This window comes from Aspergillus stella-maris (genome assembly GCF_047715825.1).
Source record: "Aspergillus stella-maris strain CBS 113639 unplaced genomic scaffold BDV14scaffold_108, whole genome shotgun sequence".
Lineage (NCBI taxonomy): Eukaryota > Fungi > Ascomycota > Eurotiomycetes > Eurotiales > Aspergillaceae > Aspergillus > Aspergillus stella-maris.
Genome location: NW_027396902.1, coordinates 15,636 through 42,846, shown reverse-complemented (window position 1 = coordinate 42,846; position 27,211 = coordinate 15,636). Strand labels below are relative to the sequence as shown.

Genomic DNA, 27,211 nt, shown 5'->3' with positions numbered 1-27,211 from the left:
AGTCGGACCAGTGATCAACGCGGCTGGACAGCACCGCCCACGCCAAACCGTTTAGTGTTTCCCAAACTCTCCTCCTCAATTCTCACCTCCAGGCAAGCAACATTCTTTTTTTTTGGCTGCGCTTCTTCTGGCCGTGCTGTTATTTTCTGTTCTTGTTCAACTCACACCTCAATCGACCGGCCCTCTGTATATCCCACGTGGTCTCACTCTCCTCTTCCCAGCCAGTCTCTCGCCGGTCCAAACATAGCAAAAGCACCCACTCCGACCCCCGAATTCGATGCTCCCCCTGGGCCGCACCACCACATTGACGGTGTTCGCCCTCCCCGATCATCATGGCCAGCGGTAGGGCTCCAGGTCGTCATCCCGCCGCTGGCCGGGATGATGACCTGCTGTTGGAGGAGTCGGCCCCGATCTATAACACAGGACGGCCGCCGCCGGTTAACGACGAGCATCTCCTGCGACAGTATGACATCGACGACTCAGACAATGGCCAACAGCCGCGCCCTTCTGTGTCCTACGATAATTTTGTCGGAGGAAGCGCGCATCCCCATGCGGGCGCCCATGCGACGGGTGCACAGGCTGTGCATCCCCCGGTGCAAGCCGGCGGTTACCTGACCGACCCCTACTCCGGACACGACGTATCCCGAACATACTCGCAAACCTCCGATCTGAGCAATTACAATCGGTACTCAATTGATGAATACGACGACGAACGGTCGGGCCACGGCTACTACGATATGACCGGGCAGGATCCGATGGAGTCGGACTCTCGTATGCGGGAGCGGAATAGTATCCTAAGTATGGGCGGCGGACTCATGGGCAGAGCGAAGAGCATGTTGGGAATGAAACCGGAGTACTCTGAGATGGACCTCCCCTTGACTGAAGCCGGGGCACGAGCTGCGCGGGCCGACAGTGCAGTTTCCGATGATGGCGCGCGTCCGAAGAAATCGAGACGCTCGTCGTTCAAGTTTGGGTTTGGTCGTAGGAAGGCCGACCCGTCTACACTCGGCCCTCGTATGATTCAGTTGAACAACCCACCGGCCAACGCAGTGCACAAGTTCGTAGACAACCATGTGTCTACGGCAAAGTACAACATCGTTACTTTCCTACCGAAGTTCCTTTACGAACAATTCTCGAAATATGCCAACCTGTTCTTCTTGTTTACCGCCGTTTTGCAGCAGATTCCTAATGTCTCGCCGACGAATCGATATACTACGATTGGACCTTTGGTTATTGTGTTGTTGGTGTCGGCTATCAAGGAATTGGTCGAGGATTACAAACGAAGGTCATCCGACAAATCATTGAACTTTTCCAAAACTCAAGTCCTCAAAGGATCCGCCTTTCACGAGACGAAATGGGTTGATGTGGCCGTGGGAGATATTGTTCGTGTTGAGTCCGAGCAGCCTTTCCCCGCAGATTTGGTACTTTTGGCCTCTTCGGAACCTGAAGGTCTTTGCTACATCGAAACGGCCAATCTCGACGGCGAAACCAACCTCAAGATTAAGCAGGGTATCCCAGAAACGTCGCACCTAGTCAGTCCGGCTGACCTCAGCCGGCTTAGCGGACGTATACGTTCCGAGCAGCCAAACAGCAGTCTGTACACATACGAAGCTACTTTGACGATGCATGCTGGAGGGGGTGAGAAGGAGCTGCCCCTCGCACCTGACCAGCTGCTGCTTCGTGGAGCAACCCTTCGGAATACCCCATGGATTCATGGTATTGTTGTCTTTACTGGTCATGAGACGAAGTTGATGCGAAACGCTACGGCGACTCCGATTAAGCGGACGGCAGTCGAGCGCATGGTCAACATTCAGATTTTGATGTTGGTTAGCATTCTCATCGCTCTCAGTGTGGTTAGTTCAGTTGGAGACTTGATTATTCGTCAGACTGAAAAGGACAAACTTACTTACCTCGACTATGGCAACTCGAACCCAGGAAAGCAGTTCATTATGGACATTTTCACATACTGGGTTCTGTATTCTAACCTTGTCCCAATTTCGCTATTCGTGACTATTGAGATCGTCAAATACTCACAGGCATTCTTGATCAATTCCGACTTGGACATCTACTACGACGTGACGGATACCCCTGCCACCTGTAGAACCTCCTCATTGGTCGAAGAGCTTGGTCAGATTGAGTACATCTTCTCCGACAAGACAGGTACTTTGACCTGCAACATGATGGAGTTCAAGGAGTGCACAATTGGCGGTATCCAATACGGAGATGATGTTGCGGAAGATCGACGAGCCACGGTAGAAGACGGCGCTGAGGTAGGAGTACACGACTTCAAGAAGCTCCGATCAAACATCCACACGCATCCTACTAAAGACCATATTCACCACTTCTTGACTCTCCTTGCCACCTGCCACACTGTCATCCCCGAACGATCGGAATCGGACCCCGAGAACATCAAATACCAAGCGGCGTCTCCTGATGAAGGTGCCCTTGTCGAAGGTGCAGCTAGGATGGGTTACCAGTTCAGCAATAGAAAGCCGAGATCCGTGATCATTACCGTTGCAGGACAAGAGTACGAATACGAGCTGCTCGCGGTCTGTGAGTTCAACTCCACCCGAAAGCGTATGTCGACGATCTTCCGCTGCCCTGATGGACGCATCCGCATCTACATCAAGGGTGCCGATACCGTCATTCTCGAACGTCTCAACCAGGACAATCCAATTGTTGAAGCGACGTTGCAACATCTTGAAGAATATGCGTCTGATGGTCTTCGTACTCTTTGCTTGGCCATGCGCGAGGTTCCCGAGGACGAGTTCCAGCAGTGGTACCAAATCTTCGACAAGGCTGCCACGACCGTTAGTGGAAACCGTGCCGACGAGCTCGATAAGGCCGCTGAGCTCATTGAGAAAGACTTTTACCTTCTTGGTGCTACGGCTATCGAAGATCGTTTGCAGGATGGAGTTCCTGACACCATTCACACTTTGCAGACCGCCGGCATTAAGATCTGGGTTCTTACTGGTGATAGACAGGAAACTGCCATCAATATTGGCATGTCCTGCAAGCTTATCTCCGAAGACATGACGCTTTTGATTATCAATGAGGACAACGCCGAGGCTACAAGAGATAATCTGACGAAGAAGCTTCAGGCTCTCCAGAGTCAGACTGAACCCGAGCAGATGGCTCTGGTTATTGATGGTCGATCGTTGACATTTGCCCTCGAGAAGGACATGGAGAAGCTGTTCCTCGACCTTGCCGTCCAGTGCAAGGCTGTTGTTTGCTGGTAAGTTTGCCTCTTTATCTCGATGTCATAAAGCTAACCTCCGCAGTCGTGTCTCTCCGCTCCAAAAGGCTCTTGTTGTCAAGCTTGTCAAGCGCCATCTCAAATCTCTGCTTTTGGCTATTGGTGACGGTGCCAATGATGTTTCCATGATTCAAGCTGCTCACGTCGGAGTTGGTATCAGTGGTGTTGAGGGTCTGCAAGCCGCACGGTCAGCAGATGTCTCGATTGCCCAGTTCCGTTTCTTGCGTAAGCTGCTTCTTGTTCATGGAGCTTGGAGTTATCATCGTATCAGTCGTGTCATTTTGTACTCGTTCTACAAGAATATTGCTCTTTACATGACGCAGTTTTGGGTGAGTTGCCTCCTTCAGTTCGGCTCGACCCTTACTAACCACCGCAGTACTCTTTCCAAAATGCCTTCTCTGGTGAAGTCATTTACGAATCATGGACGCTCTCATTCTACAACGTTTTCTTCACGGTGCTACCTCCTTTTGCGATGGGAATCTGCGATCAGTTCATCTCTGCTCGTCTCCTCGACCGATACCCCCAGCTATATCAGCTCGGACAGAAGGGATTGTTTTTCAAACGCCACAGCTTCTGGTCTTGGATTGCCAATGGCTTCTACCACTCGCTGCTTCTGTACATTATTTCTCAGCTGATCTTCCTCTACGATCTTCCCCAAGGTGACGGCAAGGTAGCCGGCCACTGGGTCTGGGGTTCAGCCCTGTACACTGCCGTACTTGCTACGGTCCTCGGAAAGGCAGCCTTGATCACCAACATCTGGACCAAATATACCTTCATCGCGATCCCAGGTTCGATGGTCATCTGGCTCGCGTTCCTGCCGGCCTATGGTTACGCTGCACCCGCAATCGGGTTCTCTCAAGAGTACTACGGCACCATCCCGCGCATCTTCAAATCCCCCATCTTCTACCTCATGGCAATTGTCCTCCCCGCTATCTGTCTTCTCCGTGACTACGCGTGGAAGTACGCCAAGCGAATGTACTACCCGCAGCACTACCACCACGTGCAGGAGATCCAGAAATACAACGTCCAGGACTACCGCCCCCGCATGGAGCAATTCCAAAAGGCAATTCGCAAAGTGCGCCAGGTGCAGCGGATGCGCAAGCAACGCGGTTATGCCTTCTCTCAAGCCGACGAAGGTGGACAGATGAGGGTTGTCAACGCTTATGATACCACGAGGGGAAGAGGGCGCTACGGAGAAATGGCCAGTTCGCGGAACTTGGTTTGATTTTGTTATCGTCTATATTTCTCTTTTCTCTCCATTGATGTGTATTTACTTATTTTCTTCATGTATCTTGCATCTCCTGTTTGTTTATTGAATTTTCTTTTGTGTGATGGGAGCGGGCTCGATTGAGCGTGGCTTAGGCATTGTATGTAGCTAATGAACGAACTGAACTTGAACCTACTTCTACTGCACAACTGCACACCCTGTAGCCTACCTATGGTGCTGGTGAAAAAAAATGAGTCAACCTCGGTGCTCAGTCCGAGTGACCCCACGTCTTCCTGCAGCAACTGTACAGTCCTCGCAGTCGCAGGCGGCCCGCCTTCTCCGCCGACCAATACACAAGTTCGCCCTGGATCCAGAACCCCCACACCCCCAGACTTTCTCTCCAACTCAGTGCTGGAATAAAGTGGGTAGCTACCACATGTTCCTTACTTTCAGAGTAAATTACCCGAAGCACAGCTACCACAGTCGGAGTTGGTCCTGCTCCCACGGGCCGTCTGCCCCTCGCCACCCGCCGGTACCGTGCCTGATTTTGTCTTTCCCGACCCGATATACTGTACAGTGCACGCGGAGCTTCTCTTATTTAATCCCGCTGTTACCCATTGTCCTTGATCTCTTAAGTTTCTCTCCATCTCTCATCAAAACACCCATCTACCCCTCCTTGTTGCCCCTTCGAATACACAATTACAATGGCTGCAACAACAACACCAACCTGGCTTCATAAGCTGGAGGAACAAGGTACGTTCAACGACAATTTATTCTGGAGGTAATGCTAATGAACTGTTCAGTCCACGTTGACGTCGACGCCATGGACCCCGCATTCATCAAGTCCCTCCCCATAACACCGCACGACATGACAAGCAACCAGATCCACGTGCACGGCCGCATGAGCCACCCCGATAACAGACAATTACTGCTCGACGTTGCGAAAGAGTACAAAGGGAAGAGCTGGATTGAGATCTACACGCGTGCTGTAAGCGACTTTACCCAGACCGACCAAGCCCCAATTGCACAGAACGAAGGGGAATGCTAACGGGTATCCAGGCCGTCCTCCTCTGCAAGAAAAACATCGACCTCATCTCCGGCCGCGTCCTCCTTCAAGTTTTCCCCTCAGGCGCCTACGACGCGCAAAAAGTCCTTGGCCATGCACGGTTGTACGCGAAAGAGTTCGAGTCCGTCGGGATCTCGAAGGACCGCTTCTGTATTAAGATTCCTGCTACTGGGCCTGCGATGAGCGTTTGTTCGACGCTTGAGGGTGAGGGAATTAGAACGCTGGGAACGGCTGTTTTCTCCCTGCCGCAGGCGATTGCGGCGAGTCAGGCTGGATGTACTTATATTAGTCCTTACTTCAACGGTAAGCATATCTTGCAGAACTTCTGGAACCAGATATTGAAGTGGAAACTGATGCGATTCACTTTCAGAAATCCGCGCAAACCTCGATCTATCTCTATGGCCGAACGTCGAAGACCCAGCGACCCAGCACACCATGTCTGCGCGGTTGGTGCAGATGCTCGAGACGTACAGAAAGCTATACAAAGAGACGGGGAAGACGCAGCCATTGATCAAGAACGCGAAGTATGATTCTTCCACCCCGTTGTAGCCTAGAGCAATACTAATTTATGATGCCTTAGCTTCATCTCCCCCAAAGAAGCCCTCGCCCAAGGTGAATTTGGCGTCGACTCCGCCACAATCTCTGAGCAGGTCCTATCCGAACTCGCTTCCCTCCCCTACGACCCCTCAACCTCCGTCCCCAGCGGCGTTATCGACGTCCCCAAACCGCAATATCCCGGTCACCAGAACAGCATCGCGGCTACACCAAAGCGCCTGGCTCACCTTGCAGGTACAGATCCACTTGCCGCGGCAGACTGGGACGGGAAGCTGGCGAGCACAGACATTGATTATCTGAAGAATAACGGAGAGGAATTGGAGAAGGCGATTAAGGCTGATGCTATTGCGACGACGAGGTTGAAGGATGCTCTGGGGCTGTTTTTGAAGGTTGAGGGGGAGAGCAAAGAGTTGGTTGAGGGGGCTATGAAGGAGGTCGCTTAAGTTTGCTAGGATACTCGATAAATATACTAGGTGAATAGTACCGTGTATAGAGATCGCTGTGGAAAAGGCATCCTTGGCGAAGCAGCATGTGACCCTTGAGGAACGTATCCCAGCACCCTTGAACTTGGCTGACTTCATACCTCAACCCTTTGATTTCCCCTAAGGACATTCAACATGTTGGCATACCTTTGTAGCTGGCTGTCGAGCACACGAAAAGGACTATGCTCCCTATTATATCACCTACCGGGCTTATTTTCTCGCATGACATCTTTCTTTGTAAATAATCGATCATCAATACACCAAAAGTCCAATGACCTCGAGTTCAAAGACCATGACGTTTTAGAATCCACAATATCTGCAGTCTATACCGTACGGCCAAAGCGTCGACAAGACTTAAAGATTGTCGGGATCAGAGTTTCTGGCCAGATCTACTATGTGGATGAAGAGATAGTCTCAACTCCAGTCGCATTCTCGAACCGCCCAGCATTGATGCTCCCCAAAGCGATCATTGGCATTATGCTTCAGACACAGTGTTTGATTACAACTCGCTGAAGGATGAGCGCACCCTCATATTATAGAAGCCATTGATACTGATCAGCCAGATGGGGTATATCTCCGCAAGTACCAGCCGCTGTCTGAAGAAATGATTTCCACACAACCACAGCGGATCAAGATGTACCGTGATATCACTGATGCTCTGTACCATCTCCAGACGCTCGGAATTGTTCACGCAGATGTACGGAGCGATAATGTCCTCTGCGACGGGAAGGGGTCAGCGATTCTATGTGATTTTAGTGCCGCCAGCCCTTGCGGGCATCCTATCCTGTTTTTCCCGGATCTCCCGCCTCCTATCAATGACCCTTCACCCGTATTATCCGAGGCATCGGATATGTTTGCTCTGGCCTCACTCATATTCCAGATGGAGCATGGCTGTGCTCCTGAGTTTGTCTTTCAAAACGGGGAGTTGAGCCTGCCAGAAATAAGATCGGGGAATGATGGCATCGATGAAGTTATCCGCAAGGCTTGGCTCGGGGAATATGGATCTACGTTACAGATGTTACACTCTTTAATGGTCATTGACGCTCCTACGACTAAGCAATATGAGAGCCCTCGGCCAATCTCAACCCCCGCATCGCTTGAGACACCCCTTGAGCAAAAAGCGCGGTAGAGGGGCGATCGAGAAAGTAGATCTGGTAAGTAGTACTCCTCTTGCTAAATAATTGATTAGCCGTCTTTCTTCATATTGGCTGATTGAAGCTTCAAGGCTGCGTTCTTTCTGGGGTTCCTTCCAAAGATCAAATCAATGGCTGATGACTATGGTCTGGATATGGATGCGGATTCACGCTTTGCTCACTATCACAAGTCTTGACCAGCCCTACAGCGCCTTGAAAATTAGTAAGTGGCCGCCCTGTATCGCCGTTCAGGACGTGCAAGTAGATATTCATATTTCAAGGTGGTTCGTAGCAGATTGCAGTCCGTGGTCTGCTTGATACGGGGCCAATTCGGGGAGACACGTCATCCCTGCGTTGCAGATGAGGATGTTTATTTCTTTTGTTCCTTGGAGGAATCTCTTCTGCGGCAGTGCGAACACTAGGTATGGTACCTTGTTCAGTGGAGTTTCTGTTCATGGAAGTATATTCTACCTGGTAGAGGTGGTGGTATTTCTTTCCGAGTGGGTTGATCGCGGCTGCTCAGTCCGGTGATAACAAAATGCTATAAAAATAAATGAGGTCTCGACGAAAACTGTCTCTTGGTTTTCATCGGAGAATAGAAGTATACCTACGGGGAATCCATGGATCTGGGGATAGTTATTGTCTAACCATATTCAGTTAGTATAAGATGACACTTCTACCAAAAGGGGCTAAGTCCGTTTGATCCCGTGGACCCGGCCTTAAGCGCTCCTTGGACGGACTTTAGCCTCATATCTTATTGTGTTGGGCCGGGGCCCAGGCTGAAGTCAGCCAAACGTCCGGCCTTATTATTTTCGACAGCCGTTATGATGCTGACTTTGATGACAGTATTCCCTCCTTGGGGTATCCGGATCACAGATTGATTGCAAGCCTGAACAGCTACCACTATCATGACCGGCAGACTGCAGCTCACCGACCCTACGACCGAAGAAGAGAAGCTACAGCGCAGACGCACCCAGAACAGGATCAATCAGCGCGCCAGACGTGAGTTGTTATTATCTTGACAAGGTCCTTGGATGAAGTCGGGGTGAAAAGTGCTGATGTGGACCCTTATAGGGCAGCGCCTACAGGAATCAGCGCCAGATAGCCAGACCAAGTCTCGCAAGCCGTATCGTGTTGACCGATGGCGAATAAACCCAGAGAAAGATGATTCTTCACCTCGATCAACTGGGGCGCCTGACCCGGTTGCGGAAACACAACGTGAAGATGGGCCTGGAGATGATACGATTATTGAAGAGACACCGATACCATCCATGACAACAGGAGACCCGTGGGATTTCCTGACAAGAGTCAACAATGTCGACAGTTTCCGTGCATCCGAAGCTAGCCGCGGCGCATCCCTGTCTGCAGACCACGAGCTGCTGCACCTAATCCACCTCAACGTCTCGCGTGGCCTGCGCCATAACAAGGAATTTCTTTTGACCTTCGCATTACACTATCTTCCGGGGTTTGCGGAAGATTGCGCATCTACGCATGTGCACCCTGACGTAATTTTCTATGGATCAACAGTCATTACGACAAGCTCTCCGACCAATGGGTTAATACCCGACACCTTGATACCCACCGCGACGCAAACAAATTGTGTCCACGCAACGTGGATCAACATCTTACCGTTTCCCCGGATGCGCGAGAACCTGATCTGCTGGGAAGACTGCTTTGATCATGCAGACTTTGTGCAGGATCTTGTTGGAAATCTTGTCGATACGACGCCGATGCCCAGTCGGCGCCAAAGACGTGATGACTCTGTGCTGACACTACCGGTTATGCAGCGTGACAGGATTGACTTCCTTGATAACGTTGAGGATGATGAGCTCACGGCCAACCGCAATGGGCTGATTATCTGGGGAGAGCCGTATATGCCGCAGAGTTGGGAGTTGACGCCGGGATTCCTGCGGAAGTGGATGTGGACGCTTGAGGGATGCGAAGAGCTGATCGAGTCGAGTAATCGATGGCGGAGAGTGAGGGGAGAGGATCCGATAGTTTTCTGACTGCATAAACTTATGAGACAAGATGGGAAGGGTAATGGATATGATTGAATCAAGGCAGTGGTCAATGCTGTTATGCGCCGGGCCAAGAGTCTAGTTGACAGCACAGTTCGGACAATTACCCCGCTTGGCCTGCGATAACAATGTCTTTTGCAGCGATCACAGGCTGATGATGGCTGCAAGACGCGTGATTACCGAGATGCTAAGGCATGCAGCGCGTAAGTCCAGGCAAAGAACCACCGCGAACTTCTCCAACACCATCGAGCGGCCCCCAAATGCCGTGATACAAAAAGACGGTAAATTAAGAGTCCTCCTCCAGATCGACAGGGTATTGGCCCACGACGCTTTTTTTAGGCCCAGACCCTTGTCAGATTACTGTGATTTAACCAATGGAAGAGACTAGCGACGGACTAGCGAGCGGAGTGTGCTGTGGCTGCAGCTAATGTGCCTTGAGCTGCCATATCACACGGCTGGGCGCTTAAATATTGGTCGCTCTCAGCCCTGACTGGATTCCCAAACTACCGGGTCACTCCTTTTTGGTGGTTATTTTGCTATCATTAGAAACGGGAAATTGGAGTGTGTTGGCGTGTTGACAAGGCCGTTTCCCCTCTTTTAGGTCTTCCCCTGAGGTGCCGTTTATTTATGCTGCCCTGTCCTGGCCTGCTGTGCTGCATGCTCTCCCCTGTGCAACACCAGCTTCACTTGCGATACTCTTTTCATAGTACGAGTATACGTTCACAATGGTTGCTATCCGCTTACCTCGCCCCACGGGCGTGTATGTGCCAAACTCTCCCCGGAGCGTCACCTCGGACATGATCTCATCGCCTCTATCCAACGATTTTAGCTTCGACTCCGAGACCCTGACGCCTTCGATTATTCCCGCCCTCGAGTACATCTCGTACAAGCTCCAGCAGAAAATGATGCACGTTACTCTGCTTGTCGGCCGCGGCAAGCCCTACCCAACCGGCAAACCCTCCGACCTCATCGTCATCCCAACAACAACCCCCGAACCCGCCGTCAACCGCGCCCTAACCCGCGCCATCGCGAAGGCAACAGTGCGCTTCTCCCTCGGCCAAAGCTGGTCCGATGCTCTCTCGCGTAGCCAGCACGAGCGCCATGCAAACGAGTACCTCATTGAGCGCTCAATTCTTCAAAACGAAGTCGTCTTCTCCCGCGAGGGCCTGACCCTTCTCAACGTCGACCGCATCTACACATTTAAGCGCCGCCTCTGCATCCTCTCCACCTCAAAGCAAGCACCACCCCGCGAATCCTGGATCGACTCGTGCGTGCGCCTCCTCCACCGCACAATCGAAGACTTCCAAGGCCGCCCATTCAGCAAGGCTTTCTTCCACCGCGTCTACGAACAACTAGACGTGCACGACGACCTCCTCACCCAAGTCGCAGAAGTATACAAGAAGCAGTACGCGACAGAGGGAATCGTCATCCCGCCCCCCGCAAAGCCCGCCGTCGTAATCGTCGAGAAAAAGAAGACGCCCGTCCGCACAATCCGCATCCGCAAGCAGACTGCACCGCCGAAGACTGGAACAGGTCTGACGCCCCGCTCAGCAGCAGGAACGACACCTCGCTCGCTGGCGGGGACCGGCCTGACGCCGCGGTCGGGCACATCGGCCGGCCCGCCGCCGAGCAGAGCCGGCCCGCCGTTGAGCAAGCGTGGGCCCAAGACGCCGCTGTCTGCGTCGGATGTCACGCCCATTACGCGCAACGAGTGGAATCTTCTCTTTGGGCCGGACTTTAAGAAGACACGGCCTACTGTTACCAAGTGGACTCCTTCGCCGACTGTTCTTGCTGCTGCTTGAATGCTGGTGATGGGGCTTGACTTGTGAATTAGTCAGGCATGGGCTTCAACTTTTACTACCTGTCGGTCATAGATCGATACGTCGCGAGGATTCTCGCTGACATCTACCCAATCGCCGGGTGACAGACGGATGACTTTCCCGTCACAAGTCAACCCAATAGAGCGAACATTTCGCCGAGCATGCATTATACATTGCTCCGACTCACCATCTCATGGGAGTCACAATCACCACGACCACAACAGACTGAAACTTCTGTACGGTCACTACTCAAGTCTGCTGAGTAGTCCCAAGACACCGGCAGCACATTCCACCCTTCTGGGCTTGGCCATACTTACCAGCGATCGCATGGCATCGCATCGCCTGGAATTGATTCATATGAAACGAATCTTATATGTATATAGCCTAGACTGTGTACTGCATAGCTATGAAAAATCAATAGCATTTCGCCGAACTTTGAACTCCTGCTCCACTCGTTCGTAAACTGTAGATATAATCGACTCCAGTTTCGGCGTCCTCCGCCGGAGGCCGGGGGTGTCACGTGAGTGAGTATAGATCCTCCGAAGGGGGTCTATTCCAGTGAGGTGAGGAGATTGCTGTGCATCATCAATGAGAAGACTGGAACTAGAAGATCCTGGTACAAGCAGGTACATACTCCCAATTCCACAACAACTACGTCCTCGTGAACACCGTGGTGGGAAAACAGTTATGTTAGCACATTGATAACAGACCCTCCCCACTACATTTCTTATCGCCCGCTGCCAGTCCAGTGCCGCCCCGCTCAACTAAAGCTTCCCCTCACTAGACTGTTCTCTAGTTTAGAAAAGAGCATAAAATTTTCAACACCCCTCTTCCTCTTCCTAGAGAAGCTTCAGAATCTTCTAGTCTTTAATTGAGATGGCACACTCACCTGCTCTCAGCGACGCCGCCATGCTAAACGACGACAAGAAGTGGACGCCCAAGTCCCTCATCCGGCATGCCGAGCGCGGGCATAGTCGGCTTCCTGGGCTTCGCAAGATCCCGTTTCGCTCTATCGGGGTTATTCTGTTGGTGGCGGTTGTGAATGTGCTTGTTTGGATTGCTGTTGCTGTTGTTTTGGTATGTTTCTTGCTATGGTTTGGTTGATTGGAATGAAATATATACTAACGTGGGTGCAGAGATATCATCCGTAAGCTTATGACTATCCTATGGTGAAACGGGGATGTACTCTAGGAAAATGAGTGGTTGATACTGACTGAACATAACATTGAAGGTCCCTCGTATCTAACGCCGTCCTCTCATACACCCTCGGTCTAAGACATGCCTTTGACGCAGACCACATCTCGGTAGATACCCTTTCACCAACCACCAGTATACCCACCCACTAACAGAAATCAGGCAATAGACCTAATGACCCGGCGCCTTCTAGCAACAGGCCAGAAACCCGTGACAGTCGGTACCTTCTTCTCACTAGGCCACTCCACCATCGTCTTAATAACATCCATCGTGGTCGCCGCAACAGCAGCAGCTGTGTCCTCGCGCTTCGACAAGTTCAGCACTGTCGGCGGGATAATTGGCACGTCTGTTAGTGCGGCGTTCTTGATCCTTCTGGGTGTTATGAATGCGTATATTCTGTATAAGCTTTACAAGCAGTTGCAGAAGGTGTTGGATCTGCCGGAGGGACGGGAAGACGAGGCTTGGAAGATTGAGGGGGGCGGTGTGCTTTTTGGGGTTTTGAAGAGGATGTTTAAGCTTATTGATCGGTAAAGTCTTTCTATCTGATTTGATAGGAGGAAGATAATTGATGCGAGTTTGCAGGCCGTGGAAGATGTACCCGCTGGGTATCCTGTTTGGTCTCGGGTTCGATACCTCCTCTGAGATCGCGCTGTTGGGAATCTCGTCTATTGAGGCCGCGAAGGGGACGTCATTTTGGGTTATTCTTATCTTCCCCATTCTCTTCACTGGTACTTCCAGCCATGCCCTTTATTTCCAAAGCAATAACTAATACGTGCAACAGCGGGAATGTGCCTCCTCGACACAACAGACGGAGCCCTAATGCTCGCCCTCTACGTCCAACCAGCAACAAACTTCCTCCCCCACAAATCCTCATCCTCAGAAACATCCATCGCATCAACGCCCATCTCTCAAGGCCCCCTAATCCCCAACGACGAAGAAGCCAACACCAACACTGACTCCCGCCCCGACACCCCAATAACAACACCCAACAACCACCGCGACCCAATCGCCTTCCTGTACTACTCCATCGTCCTAACAACGCTTACCGTGATAGTCGCCATAATCATCGGGGTGATTCAACTACTTACACTTATTCTGAACGTCGCCGAACCAACAGGGCGCTTCTGGGACGGCGTCCAGACGGCGGGGGATTACTACGATGTTATTGGCGGTGGGATCTGCGGTGCGTTTCTTGTGTTTGGGACGCTGAGTGTGTTTGTTTATAAGCCCTGGAGGAGATGGATTGGGCAGAGACATGGACATGGGGCGGCTTTTGGTTGTGGACATGGAGGTGAGGAGGGTGTTGAGGAGGCTTATACGGATGAGCCCATTGCGAGGGTTGACACGCCGCTGAATGAATGAGGGGCCTGCTTCTGGGAGGGGTGGTGGTGGGTATGGGGCTGTTAGTGTTAGTGTGCAGCCGAAGGGGGATACAAGGTAAAATATGAAGAAAGGGTGTTTTTAGTGGTAGATAGAACCTGGGGAAGATGAAGCCAGGTGAGAACGGTGGTATATATAGTTCCTGCCTCAGGCAGCAATGAATGACAGCCGTGATGGTGATGATCGACGTCATCACCCCTCGCGCGATGGGAATTTCTTCGACTTTCTCTGCGACAATCAGTTCCATCGGACTGTTTGCGCAACCATAAATTTGAGATTCGCGAACTACAACTCGGAATGAAATGCAGTTACTCGAGCGCCAACACCGCCCAGCAATAACCCTCGGTACGACACAGTCCGTCCAATCCCTGCAGGAGAAATACGATGCTGTCGCGTTCTCGAATGCGACCATCTGACAAGCTTTCACGACCGCGCTTTAGGAGCTTATAATCTATGTAACTGGATCTCGCACTTATATATAACATACTCCACACCGACACAATGACCAAATACCATCCAAAATGTCCTCTACAACCGCAACACTCCCAGGCTCACTAACCCCCTCACCCACGCCCTCCGCCGACACCGCCGCACACACAGACGCGATTCCCAAGAACACCAAATCTAACGTGAAGCAAATCCTCGATCTCTCTACCCTCCCACCGATCTTCATTCTACCCACACACTTGACTCTCGAAGCTTTACACGAAGCCGAAGACACATTGATCGAATACGGCGCGCGCTTGACGTATGATGTTGGCGAGGCGGGCCTTATACTGGGGAAGGTTGGGCAGAAGAAGCGCGCGGCGCTGGAGTTGAGGTCGCGCGGGATCTGGACGGAGGAGGTTACGGCCCCGGAGGCGGAGAAAGATAAAGAGAAGAAGGAATCGGTATCTGCTGAGCCGCCTGCTAAACGGCGACGGGTGGATGGTGATGCAGTGGAGGATGTATACCTGGGTACGGAGAATGAGAGTGAGTTTGATAGGGTGCGTGGGGAGGTGCCTACAGCGAAGCTGGAACATCCGGCGTCGGCGAAGAAGAGGGGTGCGCCGAGCGTTGAGGAGCTTTTGGGTCCCGCGGAAGAGGGGGCGGTTAGGGTTGTTCGACTGGCGTGGTTGGATAAGTGTGTTGGTGCGCAGACAGCCGTCTCAGTTGGTCCGGATATGGTATACTGTGCGCGCAAGATCGAGCGGCCAGCAACGAGGAGCGACAAGGACACCGCGAACTCACAGGCTATACTCGACAGAGCAAAGCAAGATGCTGCATTCCAGGCACCTTTTCCACCATCGAGAAATAGACACGACGATAGTCAATCTTCTAGCCAGCGCGCACCGCCAAAGCTCTACCGTCAAACAACATCCGAGAACGACGAGGCAGAACCACTTCCGCCTCCTCCAGACTGGGTGCGCAATAACGTTCTATACTCCTGCATGCGCTCCGCCCACCTAAACTCCCCAAATGAGCAATTCATAAACCAGCTCGTCAAAATCCGCACAATCCGCGAACTCCAACTCGATGAGATCGGCGTCCGCGCATACAGCACAGCCATCGCCTCGATAGCCGCCTATCCCTATGAAATCCGCCGGGGCTCACAAATCATCGCCCTCCCAGGCTGCGACCATAAAATCGCGCACCTCTTCACCGAGCTCAAGGCCTCTGACTCTGGCACTCTCTCCGCTGCAGATGCTCTAGACACAGACCCCGACCTCTTAACCCTCCACACATTCTACAACATTTGGGGCGTTGGCTCCAAAACTGCCCGCGACTTCTACTACGCGCGACAATGGCGCGATCTAGACGATATAGTCGAGCACGGCTGGTCCTCTCTCTCTCGCGTGCAGCAAATCGGCGTAAAATACTACGACGAGTTCCTCCTTCCCATTCCCCGCTCTGACGTCGAAGAAATCGGCAAGACAATTTGCCACCATGCGAGTAAGGTCCGCCCTAACTCAGACTACGACGTGCATGGAGTGGAGTGTATTATCGTTGGCAGTTATCGCCGGGGTAAACCCTCTTCGCATGACGTCGATATTATCCTCTCTCATCGAGACGAGAGTATCACTCACAATCTTGTTATTGATGTTGTTGCGTCACTTGAAGAGGAGGGGTATATCACGCATACGCTTTCGCTACATCTTACAACTTCGAATCGAGATCAGCAGACTCTGTCTTATCGCGGTGATGCTGCAGGGACAGGCGAGAAACATTTTGATTCATTGGATAAAGCACTTGTTGTATGGCAGTGCCCGCACCAAAATCCCAAAGAGAAGAATACAAACCCGCACCGCCGCGTGGATATAATCATCTCCCCCTGGCGCACAGTCGGGTGCGCCGTTCTCGGCTGGTCCGGGGATACAACCTTTGAACGGGATCTAAGACGATACGCTAAGAAGTCCCGCGGGTGGAAATTTGATTCGTCTGGTGTTAGGGAACGTACGTCTGGCGGCCAGGTTATTGACCTTGAGCGTGGTGGCGAGACGTGGCAGGAACGAGAGAGGTTGGTTATGGAGGGGTTGGGCGTTGGATATAGGCCGCCTGGGGAACGGTGTACAAGGTGATGTTTATGATGTCTGAAGGGTTTTGATTACGATGTATGTATACAGAGTACCATGACCGAGGCAAAGACATTGGTACTTTTGGATTCCACACATGACGGACTTTATACAATCCAACATGAGTTTGACCTTCATTGCTTTGTCACAGACGATCTCAAGAGGGTGCCTTCAGCCATGGCACAAAAGGAGCTCCTGGCTTCCGCGCATGGAGGGTTTAGTAGTAATAAATGGACATGATGGACTAGCCACTAGGCTACTAACCTTAATCATGGAAAGAGTGGGCGATTGCAGTCTGGGCTGGTGTATTGATACCCTAGGTATAGCAGCAGGCAGATAACCAAAGCGATCTTCCGTAGGTAGGTACATGCCTGGAAAGCCAGAGGCAAGCCAAGCCAAGCCAAGCTTTTTCTATTGCCTCATGACTATACGACAGGGTCGTAGACATGTGTTGCGGCATTTTGTTCACTATACAGTGACGTGTTTCTGGAGTGCAAGTATCAGGATTATCTAAGTGGTATATTGTGAGAGGTGATATAAGAGTGTCATATTCCTGTAATTAGGTACCACCCTCAGCTAGCGTCCATTCAAGCTGTGATTCATACTCGGCAGACCTGGGTCTCATGGGAAGTATCGGCTCGATGGCCACGAGACTACTATATGAATGCTAAGACTAGATGTATCTATTTGGGTCTCTAGGTTATGTTCTAGATCAGTCGAGATAGAAACCTCTTCGGGAGTAGGTTTAGAGTCCTGTAACTTAATTATCCAAAGGATAAGGGTCTAACAGTGGTAGGCGAGTACCTCACTTAGTCAAAGACTTGAACCTACCAAGGCTCGCAGTGCATTCCAAGAAAGTCAATCTTATCACATAACCGTATCCTCTCACATTCGATTGCAGTTCCAGAACCATTTTCACATGGATACTGAAGCAGTCTACCAAATGCATACCTACCTGTAGATGTTAGTCGACCTCTACTCTGTATAGATACCTACATCATAAACCTACTAAGCTTTTTGAGGTCATTACGCAGTCAAAATCTTGTCATTTCGTCTCTAGGAACTGCTACAGTGGTAACTTTGTCTCCCCCGAGTATTAAGCATAAATCAGGCCTGCCGGCTTCGCAGAATACAGGTAACTTTAGCATTGGCATTCAAGACTTACGATCAATCAATCAATCAATCAATCAATATCTTGCCTCCATTTCATTGCTCCTATAGGTACCTGAACAGATCCGATCCTTTCCTCGATCACGGTAAGTATAATCTGTATCATACAATCTCAATTCTGCGATCCATTTCACGGCTGATAATCAATCGCCTTCAATGAAGATGTCTCCCTTGGTAGGTATCTTCTCCGCCGGCTCCGCCGATGGTGGCGGCGACGAGCTTCCCAAGTAAAGAAAAGCAGCTGTCGGCAGCTGCACCTCAGACTTTGGGCAGTGCCCGATCAACCAGCAAAGAAGGAAATAGAAAGGGAAGAAGGAAGAGAAGGTTTCCATTGCTGGTTCTCGAGAATACGTTTCCCTTTTGAAATTGATACTGTTGTTGTTTTTTCTTCACCATGATGTGGACTTTTGTTAGGTTCTTGTAGATTACAATCATTTATATTCCCTGGTATCTATACCATATGTACAGATTCAGAGTAGATATTTCAACTATCTTTGCTTTTAATCATTCCTAGAGCAGGTGGCAGTAAGTGGATCATTAGGGAAAAAAGAGAAGTAAGTAAGGTGTAGGTACAACAAGCCTTATACTACTGCATGTACATGTCAACCATTAAAAGGTAATAAAACATTATTGGGCAATGACTAGTTTGACCGGGGAGAGACTTCGCCATGGTGTACTGTAGGTTACTCAACTCAAGGAGGTTCTGGCGGTGAAAACGAGCTTTGCATACTCTACAGTAGGTAGGGAAGCAAGGCGTTGGGGACTGGATGAAGGGCGTTGTCTCAGAAGAATTGAGTTTAATGGTTTCTAGCCGGTTCCATGAATCCCTCAATGATTCCAAGTTTGTACGAGTCTGTGGATAACTTGGGGGCAGGCAGCTCAAGAGATACTTTGCATTGAAGTCTTATGCTGTACGGCACTCTTTGCATTCGTAATTATCCCTGTATGCCTTGTTAGACGCGAGATGCCAGAGGGACTATAGCTGCTGATCTGATTTAACCATACAGATTAGGCCCGTTCGGTCTCCCTTGCATGACAAGAGGAGTGTATTGTTTCAGGCCACATTCAAGATTAGTCCGTATTACGTCTTGTTTCATGTCCCGCTCATGGCTCGTGGAGTAAGGGATGTCTGTTTGTCAGACCGCAACAAAATTATATCATGTAGACTACGGACAGAGGATTGTAGTATAAGTAGGTAGCATCCTCCAGCCTCTCATTTCCCCTCATCATCAAATCTCAACGCATCTTACGAGCACACTGTTGCGATTCAAAAGCTACTTATTACCTATCAAAGTATGATCTCCTTCTTCTCCAACGTTCTCAGCGGTTGCACTAACTATTCGCTAGACCTTTTAATCACTACCTCAATAGTAAGCAGTACCACCGTTTAAACTAGGTTCCAAAAGGACTCAATACTAATAGCAATCCTCAGTCGCGATGATTCCTATTGTGAATGTTCTTGGATCCGCCGGTGGCGCTTCTGGCGAAGGCGAGGCACTTCCCAAGTAGAAAAGTATAGGATGAGGAAAGATCATGGCCATCGCTTGGTGTTAGAGATGAGGAGATAAGGGCTTGCCAATAGGAATGTTTTCTATTTTTGATGTATCTGTGCTTGCTGAAAGCAATACACGTCCGTTCCTTTTGAAATGAAAATGGCTATCCGCCGACGTTTAACCCTAAGTAAGTAATATTGGATGTCTGGACCATAGTCATCACGACCAAGAACGGTAGATTGTTTACCGTGTACTGTAACTTGAAGCAACCAAAGTCTAAATAGTTAGGAACCACCCTGCCTAGGCCATAATTTTAAAGCTAATACTAATCCTGATCCTCGTAAGCTCGGCATCCCCGCGTCACTCGTCCTTGCCTTATGTAAGTCCACCAAGGCACCTTCGTCGCTTCTGATTCCCTCTTACTCTCCCTTTAGCTTTCACTTGTCCTGTGTCTCTCACGCTCTCTTCCAGTATGCCGCACAGCCTCAATCCAATCGTGCAACGACTCGAGAATTGCATTGATCAGATCCGCCAAATCCAAGATATTCTCGTAACCCCATCCATTACCTTTGGCGTCGTCCACCAGGGCCAGGTCATCTTGAAGCAAAGCATTGGCCATCGCGATGTAGGCAATAATCTTCCAGCCGACGATGATACCATATACATGATCGGCTCGTGTTCCAAGATGTTCACCTCTGCCGCGGTGGGCATACTCGTCGATGAAGGAAAACTCAGCTGGACCGACCCTGTGCAGAAATACCTCCCCGATTTCAACCCAATCGGTGACCCGCGCATTGGCAAGGAAGCTGACATTATCGATATCCTGCGTCATAGTACAGGAATAAGAGCCCCGAACTTGCTCTGTATAGGTCCTGGACCGACGCCCGTCAGTGACGGGGAGGATCTTGTTCCGCTGTTGAACATCATGCCGACGTCCGATGAGAAGGGCCAGCGGTTCAACCGCGAATGGTGGTATAACAATGCCGTCTATGGGCTTGCAGTCTTGATTGTCGAACGCATTAGCGGCCAGCAATTTGCCGACTTTGTGCGCGAGCACATCCTCATGCCTCTGGGCATGCACAGGACACTCCTGAAGCGCACCGATATCGAAAAGGCTGATAATGTCGCTGTTCCTTACACGACGCTGAGCAATGGGGCAATCACTTCGCTATCAGAGAAGTCGTGGCCATCCGACAACAACTCGCCGCTTTTAGGAGGAAATGGGATTCGCAGCAGTCTCGGCGACATGCTTATCTGGTGCACTGCGGTGCTTGACGCAGAGCGCGCTGAGGATGAGCCGGCCTATCAACCTCAAGTTCCCAATAATCCGTTGAAACAGATGAACCGAGTCCGGCGCGGCTATTGGACCCGGCCTGCCGATGATCCTGAATTTAGCAAGGACACTGCCTACTGCATGGGCTGGTTCCGTGCGAGGCTTCCATCCTCAATGCTTGGGGCCTTTAGTGGCAATCAGCACTCGCGAGAGAAAGAGCACCAGACGCATCTCCAGCATATCCTGGGAAGGGACCAGGCTGGTCGGCCAATCCAGATGATCGGGCACACAGGGGGCATGGTCGGATCAGTCTTCTCTGTCTTTACCTTTCCCGACACGCAGAGTGCCGTTGTTACAATGACCAACGGACGAGATCTCGGGGACGCGAGCGACTTTGCCGCTCAGATCCTTATACAGGCTCTGTTTGATATGACGCCCAAGGTTGATCTGACAGCGTGGGCCAAGAAAGAGGCAGAGCTGGCTAAAGTCCATTACCGCAAGCAATTCAAGCAGCCATGGGAACAGAACAGAAAACCTGATGACCCTGAACGGGATGACCTCATGCTCTATGTAGGCCAGTATCGTGGTTTTGATAACCGCTTTACATTATCGGTCGTCCCTTTGTCTGAGAGATCTGGTGAATCTTTTCAATTGTCTCTGATATTCAATCATCGCAAGGCCACAGAGTGTCCACTTGCCTTCTACAAAAGGGACGTCTACAGCTTCTTTCAGCAAGATGAGGATACTTGGAAAATGATGCGCCCTATGGTGTCTGACTACAAGCAAATGCTTCTGGAGTTCCGGTTCGATGAGTCAAACGAGAGTGTGAAGGGACTATGGTGGCAGTGGGACGAAGATGCGGAGCGAGCCTGGATGGAGAAGGTGGCTACTTGAGCTTTAGATACGTACCCAAGTGTCCTACTATAAACAGCGTATGCTGCTGTTTTTCCTACCTCCGATTACCCCGATCCAAGTCCTTTATAATCTCCTCGATAGCATCGACAACCTCTCCCACATTATTATAACGACCCTTCCAACAACACTTTATATCACCACCAAGCACCAACCCATCAAAGCCATCTGGATACTCCACCTCAACCTCCCTACCAAGCATAAACAAATCAACTTCCACAAGACTCCGTCTCCCCAACAACTCCGCAAACGGCCCCTCCCCAACCACAATCTCAAAAATCGCCGACCCCAACGCAAATATATTAGTCCTCGTATCCGGAAAAACACCCAGCGTCGAAAGACCCGGATATCCACTGCACCATTCGTAGCATATGAGCGACGGGAGTCAGAACCGCCAATACTCGACCCCGCGAAATCAATGTATTTTATCCCCGACAATGTGAGAATGAGATTGTTGCAGCTGATATCAGAGTGATTTATGTTTTTTTGAGTGGATGTATTCTAGGCCCTGCGCGGTTTAGAGGGACCAGGTTAGGCGTGTAGACTAATCATACTTGGTTTTTACGTCTAGGGTTTGGAGGATAGAGCGGAGACATTCACCCCGTTCGAGGAATATCCCTTCTTTTGTTATGGCGTGGCATGATGCGATGCGTGGGTGAGATTCTAGGCGGTTGTAGCAGGTTATTTCGATTTCGAAGGCTCGACCAGCAAAGTCGTCGGCGTCGTTTGAATTCGGATTTGGGGTCGGACGGCGCTTGAGGACTTTGTTGTCGTTGTCTGGCATGGCGTAAATAACGCATGTTGTTCCTACCGCTATCGGCATTCGCGTGAGAACAGTGGAGGGGGGTTCGTTTGGTGGAGGAGGAGGATGAGATGCTGAATTGTCCATCTGGAAGAAAAGAAAGAAAGGAAGAGGGTCAGTTGGATTCTTTCTTGGGCGCCGGTAGGAACGACTACCGTAAGCAGCGGAGATTACCGGTCTATAGAAGGGAGAGGTAGCTTGCGCTTGTGTGCGAACTTGAACTTGAGGGGATGCTGTGGGTTAAGATTGTAAATGCGCTTCATGGGCGGCAAGGGCAGCCATATGCAAGCGCCGAACATGGTTAGCGTATCTCATGTGTGTACAGTATACAGAAGTCGATGCAAAGGTCTAGATGAGCGCAGGGCTTGGCAGTTCCTTTAGAGATATTGTGATGAGTCTAGGTCAATGATACCTGGGGTACTGGAGAAAGGGTTGTATATATAAACCTAGCATTTCGGGCGATCTGTGGGCGGTGGTTCTGCCGGGTCGAAGTCTAGTGTCATCCGGTTGATCTGGTGTATATATCTAGGTATCTAACTGACGGTCCTTGCGAATATTTTGCAACGCGAGTATATTCTTTTTTTGCGGGTTGATGCGGATCTACATCTGTAGTTCGTCGGTGGGCCCTCGTCGTCACCTCCATGGCGCATTTAGGTAGGCCGGATTTCTAAGCTACATGCTAAGCACGGCCTCTGAGGCACCGGAGACAATTTCTTTCCTTAAGTTAAATTAAAGAATGCCTAGAACGCCTCAAGTTACTAAAAAGGACCAATCATATTAGCGTTGGGTATATCGGGATCGAAAGTGAGGCTGCCGCTGTGGGGTATAGCAAGATCTCTATCCGTTCGACTTTGAAACAAGGCACGAATCAAAATAGGGCTGTGTAAAGTCTCGACCTTGCCAGGAACAACTTTAATACTCTTGCTCCCCGCTTCTGTCGTTTCGAACCTTCAATTCTTCGATAATACCCTCTTCAACTGCTGATCATGGCCCGCAAGATTTTCCTTCACCCATTCGACTCAGTCAGGGATACGTTCGTAAGGCCATCGGCTTCAGAAAAGGCGAGACAATGTTGTCTCTTGTCTATCGAGACGGTATTCCACATGGTAAAGCAGCAGGAGCGGCCGTTCATCCAACCATCGCATTTCAGATCATTCATGTTGGATGTTGGGCCACTCTTTGTTGCTGATGATACGCATAGCGGAGTACCCTTCTTCCAACCTTGGCCTATTGAGCGTTTGGACAGCCATCCTATTCTGCTCTCCGATCCGGCGGTCAATAGAGCAGTCACAATCTCAAAAGAAGCGATGGATCGTGGGCCACCGAGTCTTCGAAAGTACGGATTTCCGGTGCAGAGCCGTGTCAAGATTCTCAACAATGTCTTTGTAAATCATGTCCAGAATCGACCGCGTGCAGGACCGGAAGGGCAGAACGAGAGTCTCACGGCTATCATAGGTTGGAAACATCTTGAGTGAGTTTGCCTGTCTAGCACGCTTCGCCTGAACATCCACATCTAATTGGGCACGTAGTGGCTATACGCCTTGGCTGGGTCCTGATACGGTTGAGAAGCCTGAATGGGCCTGTAACGGCGCATGGGTTCAACCCGGTAATAAGTCGCCGCATTTCAAAGCCGTGATGTACAGCGCCATTAGTGGCAGTGAGGAATGCCTTCTTCGAGGTGAGGTGTTGACAATCCTGGGGATAATGATGGAGCGCCTGCAAATCGAAAACCTCAAGAAACACCTCATCATACCGGTATGTACCTCCAACAACTGCACGGAATCTCTGGGCTAATGGTCATCCTTGTAGGTCATGCTGTTCTCGTTTATGGGTCCACGGCATGGACGAATCCTCCTGGCCTATTTCGACGGACGACAACTGGTTATTCGAAAGTCGCCCCTTTACCAATTTACAAGCCGAGACGAAGGAAGTATGGAACTCTTTGCGCGATATCAGGCTGCTGAGATTGGCGCCGGCGTGACAACGGACCTGCCTACAATAGACCGTCGAGAGTTCCGCTTTAGCACCGGTGGGCTGCCTCGAGGTTGGTACTTATGATGTGGTCTTTGTGCGGATCCGACGAAGTGAGGGAAGTGATGCTTGTATTGAGATTATGAGTTTGTATGATAGCGAACTGCTTGAGCTTTTGGGCGTTTAGGGGAATGTTGGCGAAAGATGGCGGGTCGGGCAGGTGGAAGATATTCCCCGGGGCCTGGACTAGTTGGAAAGGTACGACTCCTGGCGGGGGTACCTGCCAGCAATTATCCGTACTTGATCAACGGTGGGAGGTCATTGTCAGGTTTAGCATATGGGTTCTTGAATTCATTATATTTCTCACTCATTGCAGTCTCTAACCTGCTGGTATGTTCAAGGCCTGCGCACGACCATTCCTCTACCACTTCTCAACGCCAGGTCTAAGATCAATTTCATGCGTAAACGAGCTCCGCGGCTGCGTATGTAAGAACCAATATGACTCGGCAATCTGCAGATTTCATTGACATTTGTTAGCACATCGTCATAATAACTCTCCGGCAAATTCATCAATTTACCCAATCCGGATCAATCTTCGACTCAGGCACATCGGCCAAAATTCCCTTTGTCTTCTCCGTATCGATGATTCCGTCGATTATAGCGTGCGAAACGTGGATACCCTTAGAACCGAACTCCCTTGCCAGCGACTGCGCCATCGCTCGAATACCGAATTTGCTCATCGCAAATGATGAGAGGCCTGAACCGCCTTTTAAGGCTGCTGTGGCGCCTATCTCTCGAGTCAGAATTACCAAATGTTAGGCTCGCAGTAGAGGTAACTCTCACCAGTGAAAATTAGCGTAGGCGGATACTTCTCCCCCGCATCAAGCATAAGTGGCAAACTCGCCTGGGCAAAGATGAACGCCCCCTTTACAGTTGGTTCCAAGGCGCCCAGAAACTCCTCAACGCCTTGCTCAAGGAATGGCTTTCTTGTGAACTTCGCAGCGACGTTATAGATCGCGGCGGCCACCTTAATGTCGGCGCCGAATTTCGCCTTCATTTGCTCGATTGCAGAGGTCATGCTTCTTGGGTCTGTTACGTCTGTTGGGATTCCCAACGCAGTGCCGCCTGAGGCTGTAATGTCCTGTACCAGTGGGTCTAGAGAGGTCCGTGAGCGCGAGAGAAGGGCGACGGGGTATGTCTGCGCGAAGCGGCGGGCGATAGAACTTCCTGTTCCGGGGCCAGCGCCAGCGATTATCGCGATTGCTTTAGGGATGGAGGGGGGCATTTTTATGGTTGGCTTGTTGTAGTTGTTTGTGAGGTGCGGAGGAATCAAGAGGGAGGTTCAGCTTATGTATCTTCAGGAGACAGTTGAGCTAGTCAAAAGCACGTGGGAAGAGCTGAGGGTTGTGACTGACATCACCACTCAGTCCTCCCTCTACAGTTTACATGGGGAGATCGTACCTGGAGCTTCCTGTGGACCACATTTAAGATCAAATCAGAGATACAGATCTCGGTTGATGTTCCGAGGGTATTTCCGCTTTCGGATGCGGATATGTCAGGGCGGGGTAGGTGGTCTGTGATTGTATACCTTCACACTTTGTGCTCCGGATAGCTTCTGCGGAGCGGCTCAGTTACCATATACCCCAGAATTCTGTGGCGATGGCTGCAGGGAAGGAAAGAACCATGGCGTACTAATGCCGTTGTACACTACATTGTCTCCAGCTACCCAGGGATGTCCGAGTCATGTCGAATCCTACTTTCTATTATGGGGGATATAGAGGTCAATTAAAAGTTCTGTTCGATCATTCACTTCGGATCATGATTAAGATCCAAGATATAGGTGCGATGGTACGGTAGAGAACTCCATAGGCACGATCTGAAGCGCCGGAGATATACTTGCATAAGCGCAAGACAGCAAGCCGGCATGAACCTATCGAAGCCGGTAGCAGCCCTATACTCCGTAGATAGAGTCTAGATGGTCTGATTCGTGTTAGACTAGCCGGTGTAGGCATATCTTCCACGCAGAGAATGTTCTCTTGGCGTTCGATAACATTCTTGGATTTCTTGGTTTTCTCTTGGAAGGAATCCTCCGTTCCATGCTCAGTGACAGCGGCTAGTAGCATCGAACAATCCTTCTCGTAGTCGTTGCTCGATCATGGATCTGCAGTCAGACTGAATCAGCCTCGTAGAGCTCGCGCCCGAACACGAAGCATAGCCAGCAAACACGCGAGTCTTTGCTGTATTGAGTCGAGTCTGTCTTCGGCCTCGTGCCAGGTTGTGCCCTGTGCCCTGCCCTAAAAGCAGGAGCCGCAGCCAACAACTCGGCAGGGCAGTGCGAACTCTGACCTGCCCAGTGCCAACACCACCGCACAAACTCACGTTCAAAACCCAACGCCACAACAACCACAGACCCGGAAGTGATCCGGGTCGGAATTTGGTTTCGTTGACAGGAGCAGATAAGATCAGAGCTATTTACCTAACGGGAAGCCCGTGATTGGACAGGAGGATGGCTCCATAGATTTCGAGAACCTGGAGAGTCCCCACCGTTATCAGCAATCTGGAGGAGAGCGCATTTGGCAGCCAGTGGGAAGACGCTGTCGTATCAGCTTCGCCACTTTGGTTCGCGGTCGCTTGGCGCCAAGAGATGCGCGAGCAAACATCCTGCTCTGCGTGACACGAGTGTGGCGCATCCTGTTTGAGAGTCAGGCTAACTTGGAGTTTGACAGTGTCTGATAAGAGAGCAGGGAAAGTGGAAAGTCATCAAGACGAAGGAAGAGCTAACGGTGGTGTTTCCGCCTCGTGACTGGCGCGTGGCCAGGGCAGTGCCAAGCCTCGGCCAAGTGGGCCCTCGAGGTCGCATTCAGTTTTATGGGGAGAGTAGCTGTAACGTAACAAGATATGCTTAATTCCCCGTAGTCAGAGAAATG

The 27,211-nt window shown here is 50.7% G+C and overlaps 12 protein-coding genes across 12 annotated transcripts; 10 read left to right on the top strand and 2 right to left on the bottom strand.

The window, feature by feature from the left end:
- Positions 1–32: 32 nt before the first annotated feature.
- On the top strand, positions 33–4,654 carry BDV14DRAFT_184993 (aminophospholipid-translocating P4-type ATPase DRS2). The gene is made up of 3 exons (XM_073770606.1): positions 33–3,235; positions 3,282–3,585; positions 3,633–4,654. Exons 1-3 carry the CDS (start codon positions 333–335, stop codon positions 4,479–4,481), a joined length of 4,056 nt encoding a protein of 1,351 aa, XP_073622213.1. The 5' UTR covers positions 33–332; the 3' UTR covers positions 4,482–4,654.
- Positions 4,655–4,937: 283 nt separating this feature from the next.
- BDV14DRAFT_184992 (uncharacterized protein) lies at positions 4,938–6,864 on the top strand. The gene is made up of 5 exons (XM_073770605.1): positions 4,938–5,216; positions 5,267–5,451; positions 5,523–5,832; positions 5,900–6,053; positions 6,110–6,864. Exons 1-5 carry the CDS (start codon positions 5,168–5,170, stop codon positions 6,525–6,527), a joined length of 1,116 nt encoding a protein of 371 aa, XP_073622212.1. The 5' UTR covers positions 4,938–5,167; the 3' UTR covers positions 6,528–6,864.
- A 336-nt stretch (positions 6,865–7,200) lies between these two features.
- Positions 7,201–7,695, top strand: BDV14DRAFT_205860 (uncharacterized protein; the record flags this gene model as incomplete). The annotated part of the gene is made up of 1 exon (XM_073774811.1): positions 7,201–7,695. The coding sequence occupies one exon, from the start codon at positions 7,201–7,203 to the stop codon at positions 7,693–7,695; it is 495 nt and encodes a 164-aa protein (XP_073622211.1).
- Positions 7,696–8,411: 716 nt separating this feature from the next.
- BDV14DRAFT_13235 (uncharacterized protein) lies at positions 8,412–9,788 on the top strand. The gene has a single exon (XM_073766151.1). It carries the CDS (start codon positions 8,758–8,760, stop codon positions 9,703–9,705), a length of 948 nt encoding a protein of 315 aa, XP_073622210.1. The 5' UTR covers positions 8,412–8,757; the 3' UTR covers positions 9,706–9,788.
- Positions 9,789–10,274: 486 nt separating this feature from the next.
- BDV14DRAFT_13237 (uncharacterized protein) lies at positions 10,275–11,685 on the top strand. The gene has a single exon (XM_073766152.1). It carries the CDS (start codon positions 10,443–10,445, stop codon positions 11,517–11,519), a length of 1,077 nt encoding a protein of 358 aa, XP_073622209.1. The 5' UTR covers positions 10,275–10,442; the 3' UTR covers positions 11,520–11,685.
- A 497-nt stretch (positions 11,686–12,182) lies between these two features.
- Positions 12,183–14,323, top strand: BDV14DRAFT_184988 (HoxN/HupN/NixA family nickel/cobalt transporter; the record flags this gene model as incomplete). Its single annotated transcript, XM_073770604.1, has 6 exons — positions 12,183–12,614; positions 12,674–12,684; positions 12,769–12,841; positions 12,894–13,258; positions 13,314–13,459; positions 13,513–14,323. Coding segments are annotated over exons 1-6 (1,373 nt in total), but the record flags the coding sequence as incomplete, so codon positions are not given.
- Positions 14,324–14,347: 24 nt separating this feature from the next.
- On the top strand, positions 14,348–17,353 carry BDV14DRAFT_184987 (type-X family DNA polymerase). The gene has a single exon (XM_073770603.1). It carries the CDS (start codon positions 14,633–14,635, stop codon positions 16,667–16,669), a length of 2,037 nt encoding a protein of 678 aa, XP_073622207.1. The 5' UTR covers positions 14,348–14,632; the 3' UTR covers positions 16,670–17,353.
- A 2,407-nt stretch (positions 17,354–19,760) lies between these two features.
- BDV14DRAFT_206960 (serine hydrolase domain-containing protein) lies at positions 19,761–21,846 on the top strand. Its single transcript, XM_073775041.1, has one exon. It carries the CDS (start codon positions 19,799–19,801, stop codon positions 21,491–21,493), a length of 1,695 nt encoding a protein of 564 aa, XP_073622206.1. The 5' UTR covers positions 19,761–19,798; the 3' UTR covers positions 21,494–21,846.
- A 209-nt stretch (positions 21,847–22,055) lies between these two features.
- Positions 22,056–22,400, bottom strand: BDV14DRAFT_205854 (uncharacterized protein; the record flags this gene model as incomplete). Its single annotated transcript, XM_073774810.1, has 1 exon — positions 22,056–22,400. The coding sequence occupies one exon, from the start codon at positions 22,398–22,400 to the stop codon at positions 22,056–22,058; it is 345 nt and encodes a 114-aa protein (XP_073622205.1).
- A 958-nt stretch (positions 22,401–23,358) lies between these two features.
- On the top strand, positions 23,359–23,956 carry BDV14DRAFT_13193 (uncharacterized protein). The gene has a single exon (XM_073766132.1). The coding sequence runs from the start codon at positions 23,417–23,419 to the stop codon at positions 23,786–23,788; it is 372 nt and encodes a 123-aa protein (XP_073622204.1). The 5' UTR covers positions 23,359–23,416; the 3' UTR covers positions 23,789–23,956.
- On the top strand, positions 23,869–24,524 carry BDV14DRAFT_13207 (uncharacterized protein). The gene is made up of 2 exons (XM_073766141.1): positions 23,869–24,068; positions 24,123–24,524. The coding sequence occupies exons 1-2, from the start codon at positions 23,949–23,951 to the stop codon at positions 24,369–24,371; spliced, it is 369 nt and encodes a 122-aa protein (XP_073622203.1). The 5' UTR covers positions 23,869–23,948; the 3' UTR covers positions 24,372–24,524.
- Positions 24,413–25,635, bottom strand: BDV14DRAFT_184984 (uncharacterized protein). The gene is made up of 3 exons (XM_073770602.1): positions 25,128–25,635; positions 24,863–25,071; positions 24,413–24,795 (listed from the first exon to the last, which is right to left on the bottom strand). The coding sequence occupies exons 1-3, from the start codon at positions 25,567–25,569 to the stop codon at positions 24,706–24,708; spliced, it is 741 nt and encodes a 246-aa protein (XP_073622202.1). The 5' UTR covers positions 25,570–25,635; the 3' UTR covers positions 24,413–24,705.
- Between the last annotated feature and the right edge of the window lie 1,576 nt (positions 25,636–27,211).

Coding starts and splice junctions, on each gene's coding strand:
- BDV14DRAFT_13193 (XM_073766132.1), top strand. CDS start 23,417: ATGGTAAAGCAGCAGGAGCGGCCGTTCATCCAACCATCGCATTTCAGA.
- BDV14DRAFT_13235 (XM_073766151.1), top strand. CDS start 8,758: ATGTGGACCCTTATAGGGCAGCGCCTACAGGAATCAGCGCCAGATAGC.
- BDV14DRAFT_13237 (XM_073766152.1), top strand. CDS start 10,443: ATGGTTGCTATCCGCTTACCTCGCCCCACGGGCGTGTATGTGCCAAAC.
- BDV14DRAFT_184987 (XM_073770603.1), top strand. CDS start 14,633: ATGTCCTCTACAACCGCAACACTCCCAGGCTCACTAACCCCCTCACCC.
- BDV14DRAFT_184993 (XM_073770606.1), top strand. CDS start 333: ATGGCCAGCGGTAGGGCTCCAGGTCGTCATCCCGCCGCTGGCCGGGAT. Junction 3,236..3,281: donor TGCAAGGCTGTTGTTTGCTG/GTAAGTTTGCCT, acceptor TAACCTCCGCAG/TCGTGTCTCTCCGCTCCAAA. Junction 3,586..3,632: donor TTTACATGACGCAGTTTTGG/GTGAGTTGCCTC, acceptor TAACCACCGCAG/TACTCTTTCCAAAATGCCTT.
- BDV14DRAFT_13207 (XM_073766141.1), top strand. CDS start 23,949: ATGTACAGCGCCATTAGTGGCAGTGAGGAATGCCTTCTTCGAGGTGAG. Junction 24,069..24,122: donor AGAAACACCTCATCATACCG/GTATGTACCTCC, acceptor TCATCCTTGTAG/GTCATGCTGTTCTCGTTTAT.
- BDV14DRAFT_184992 (XM_073770605.1), top strand. CDS start 5,168: ATGGCTGCAACAACAACACCAACCTGGCTTCATAAGCTGGAGGAACAA. Junction 5,217..5,266: donor TCATAAGCTGGAGGAACAAG/GTACGTTCAACG, acceptor TGAACTGTTCAG/TCCACGTTGACGTCGACGCC. Junction 5,452..5,522: donor TTGAGATCTACACGCGTGCT/GTAAGCGACTTT, acceptor ACGGGTATCCAG/GCCGTCCTCCTCTGCAAGAA.
- BDV14DRAFT_184984 (XM_073770602.1), bottom strand. CDS start 25,569: ATGCCCCCCTCCATCCCTAAAGCAATCGCGATAATCGCTGGCGCTGGC. Junction 25,072..25,127: donor GCCTACGCTAATTTTCACTG/GTGAGAGTTACC, acceptor CTCGAGAGATAG/GCGCCACAGCAGCCTTAAAA. Junction 24,796..24,862: donor CGAAGATTGATCCGGATTGG/GTAAATTGATGA, acceptor TGAAATCTGCAG/ATTGCCGAGTCATATTGGTT.
- BDV14DRAFT_206960 (XM_073775041.1), top strand. CDS start 19,799: ATGCCGCACAGCCTCAATCCAATCGTGCAACGACTCGAGAATTGCATT.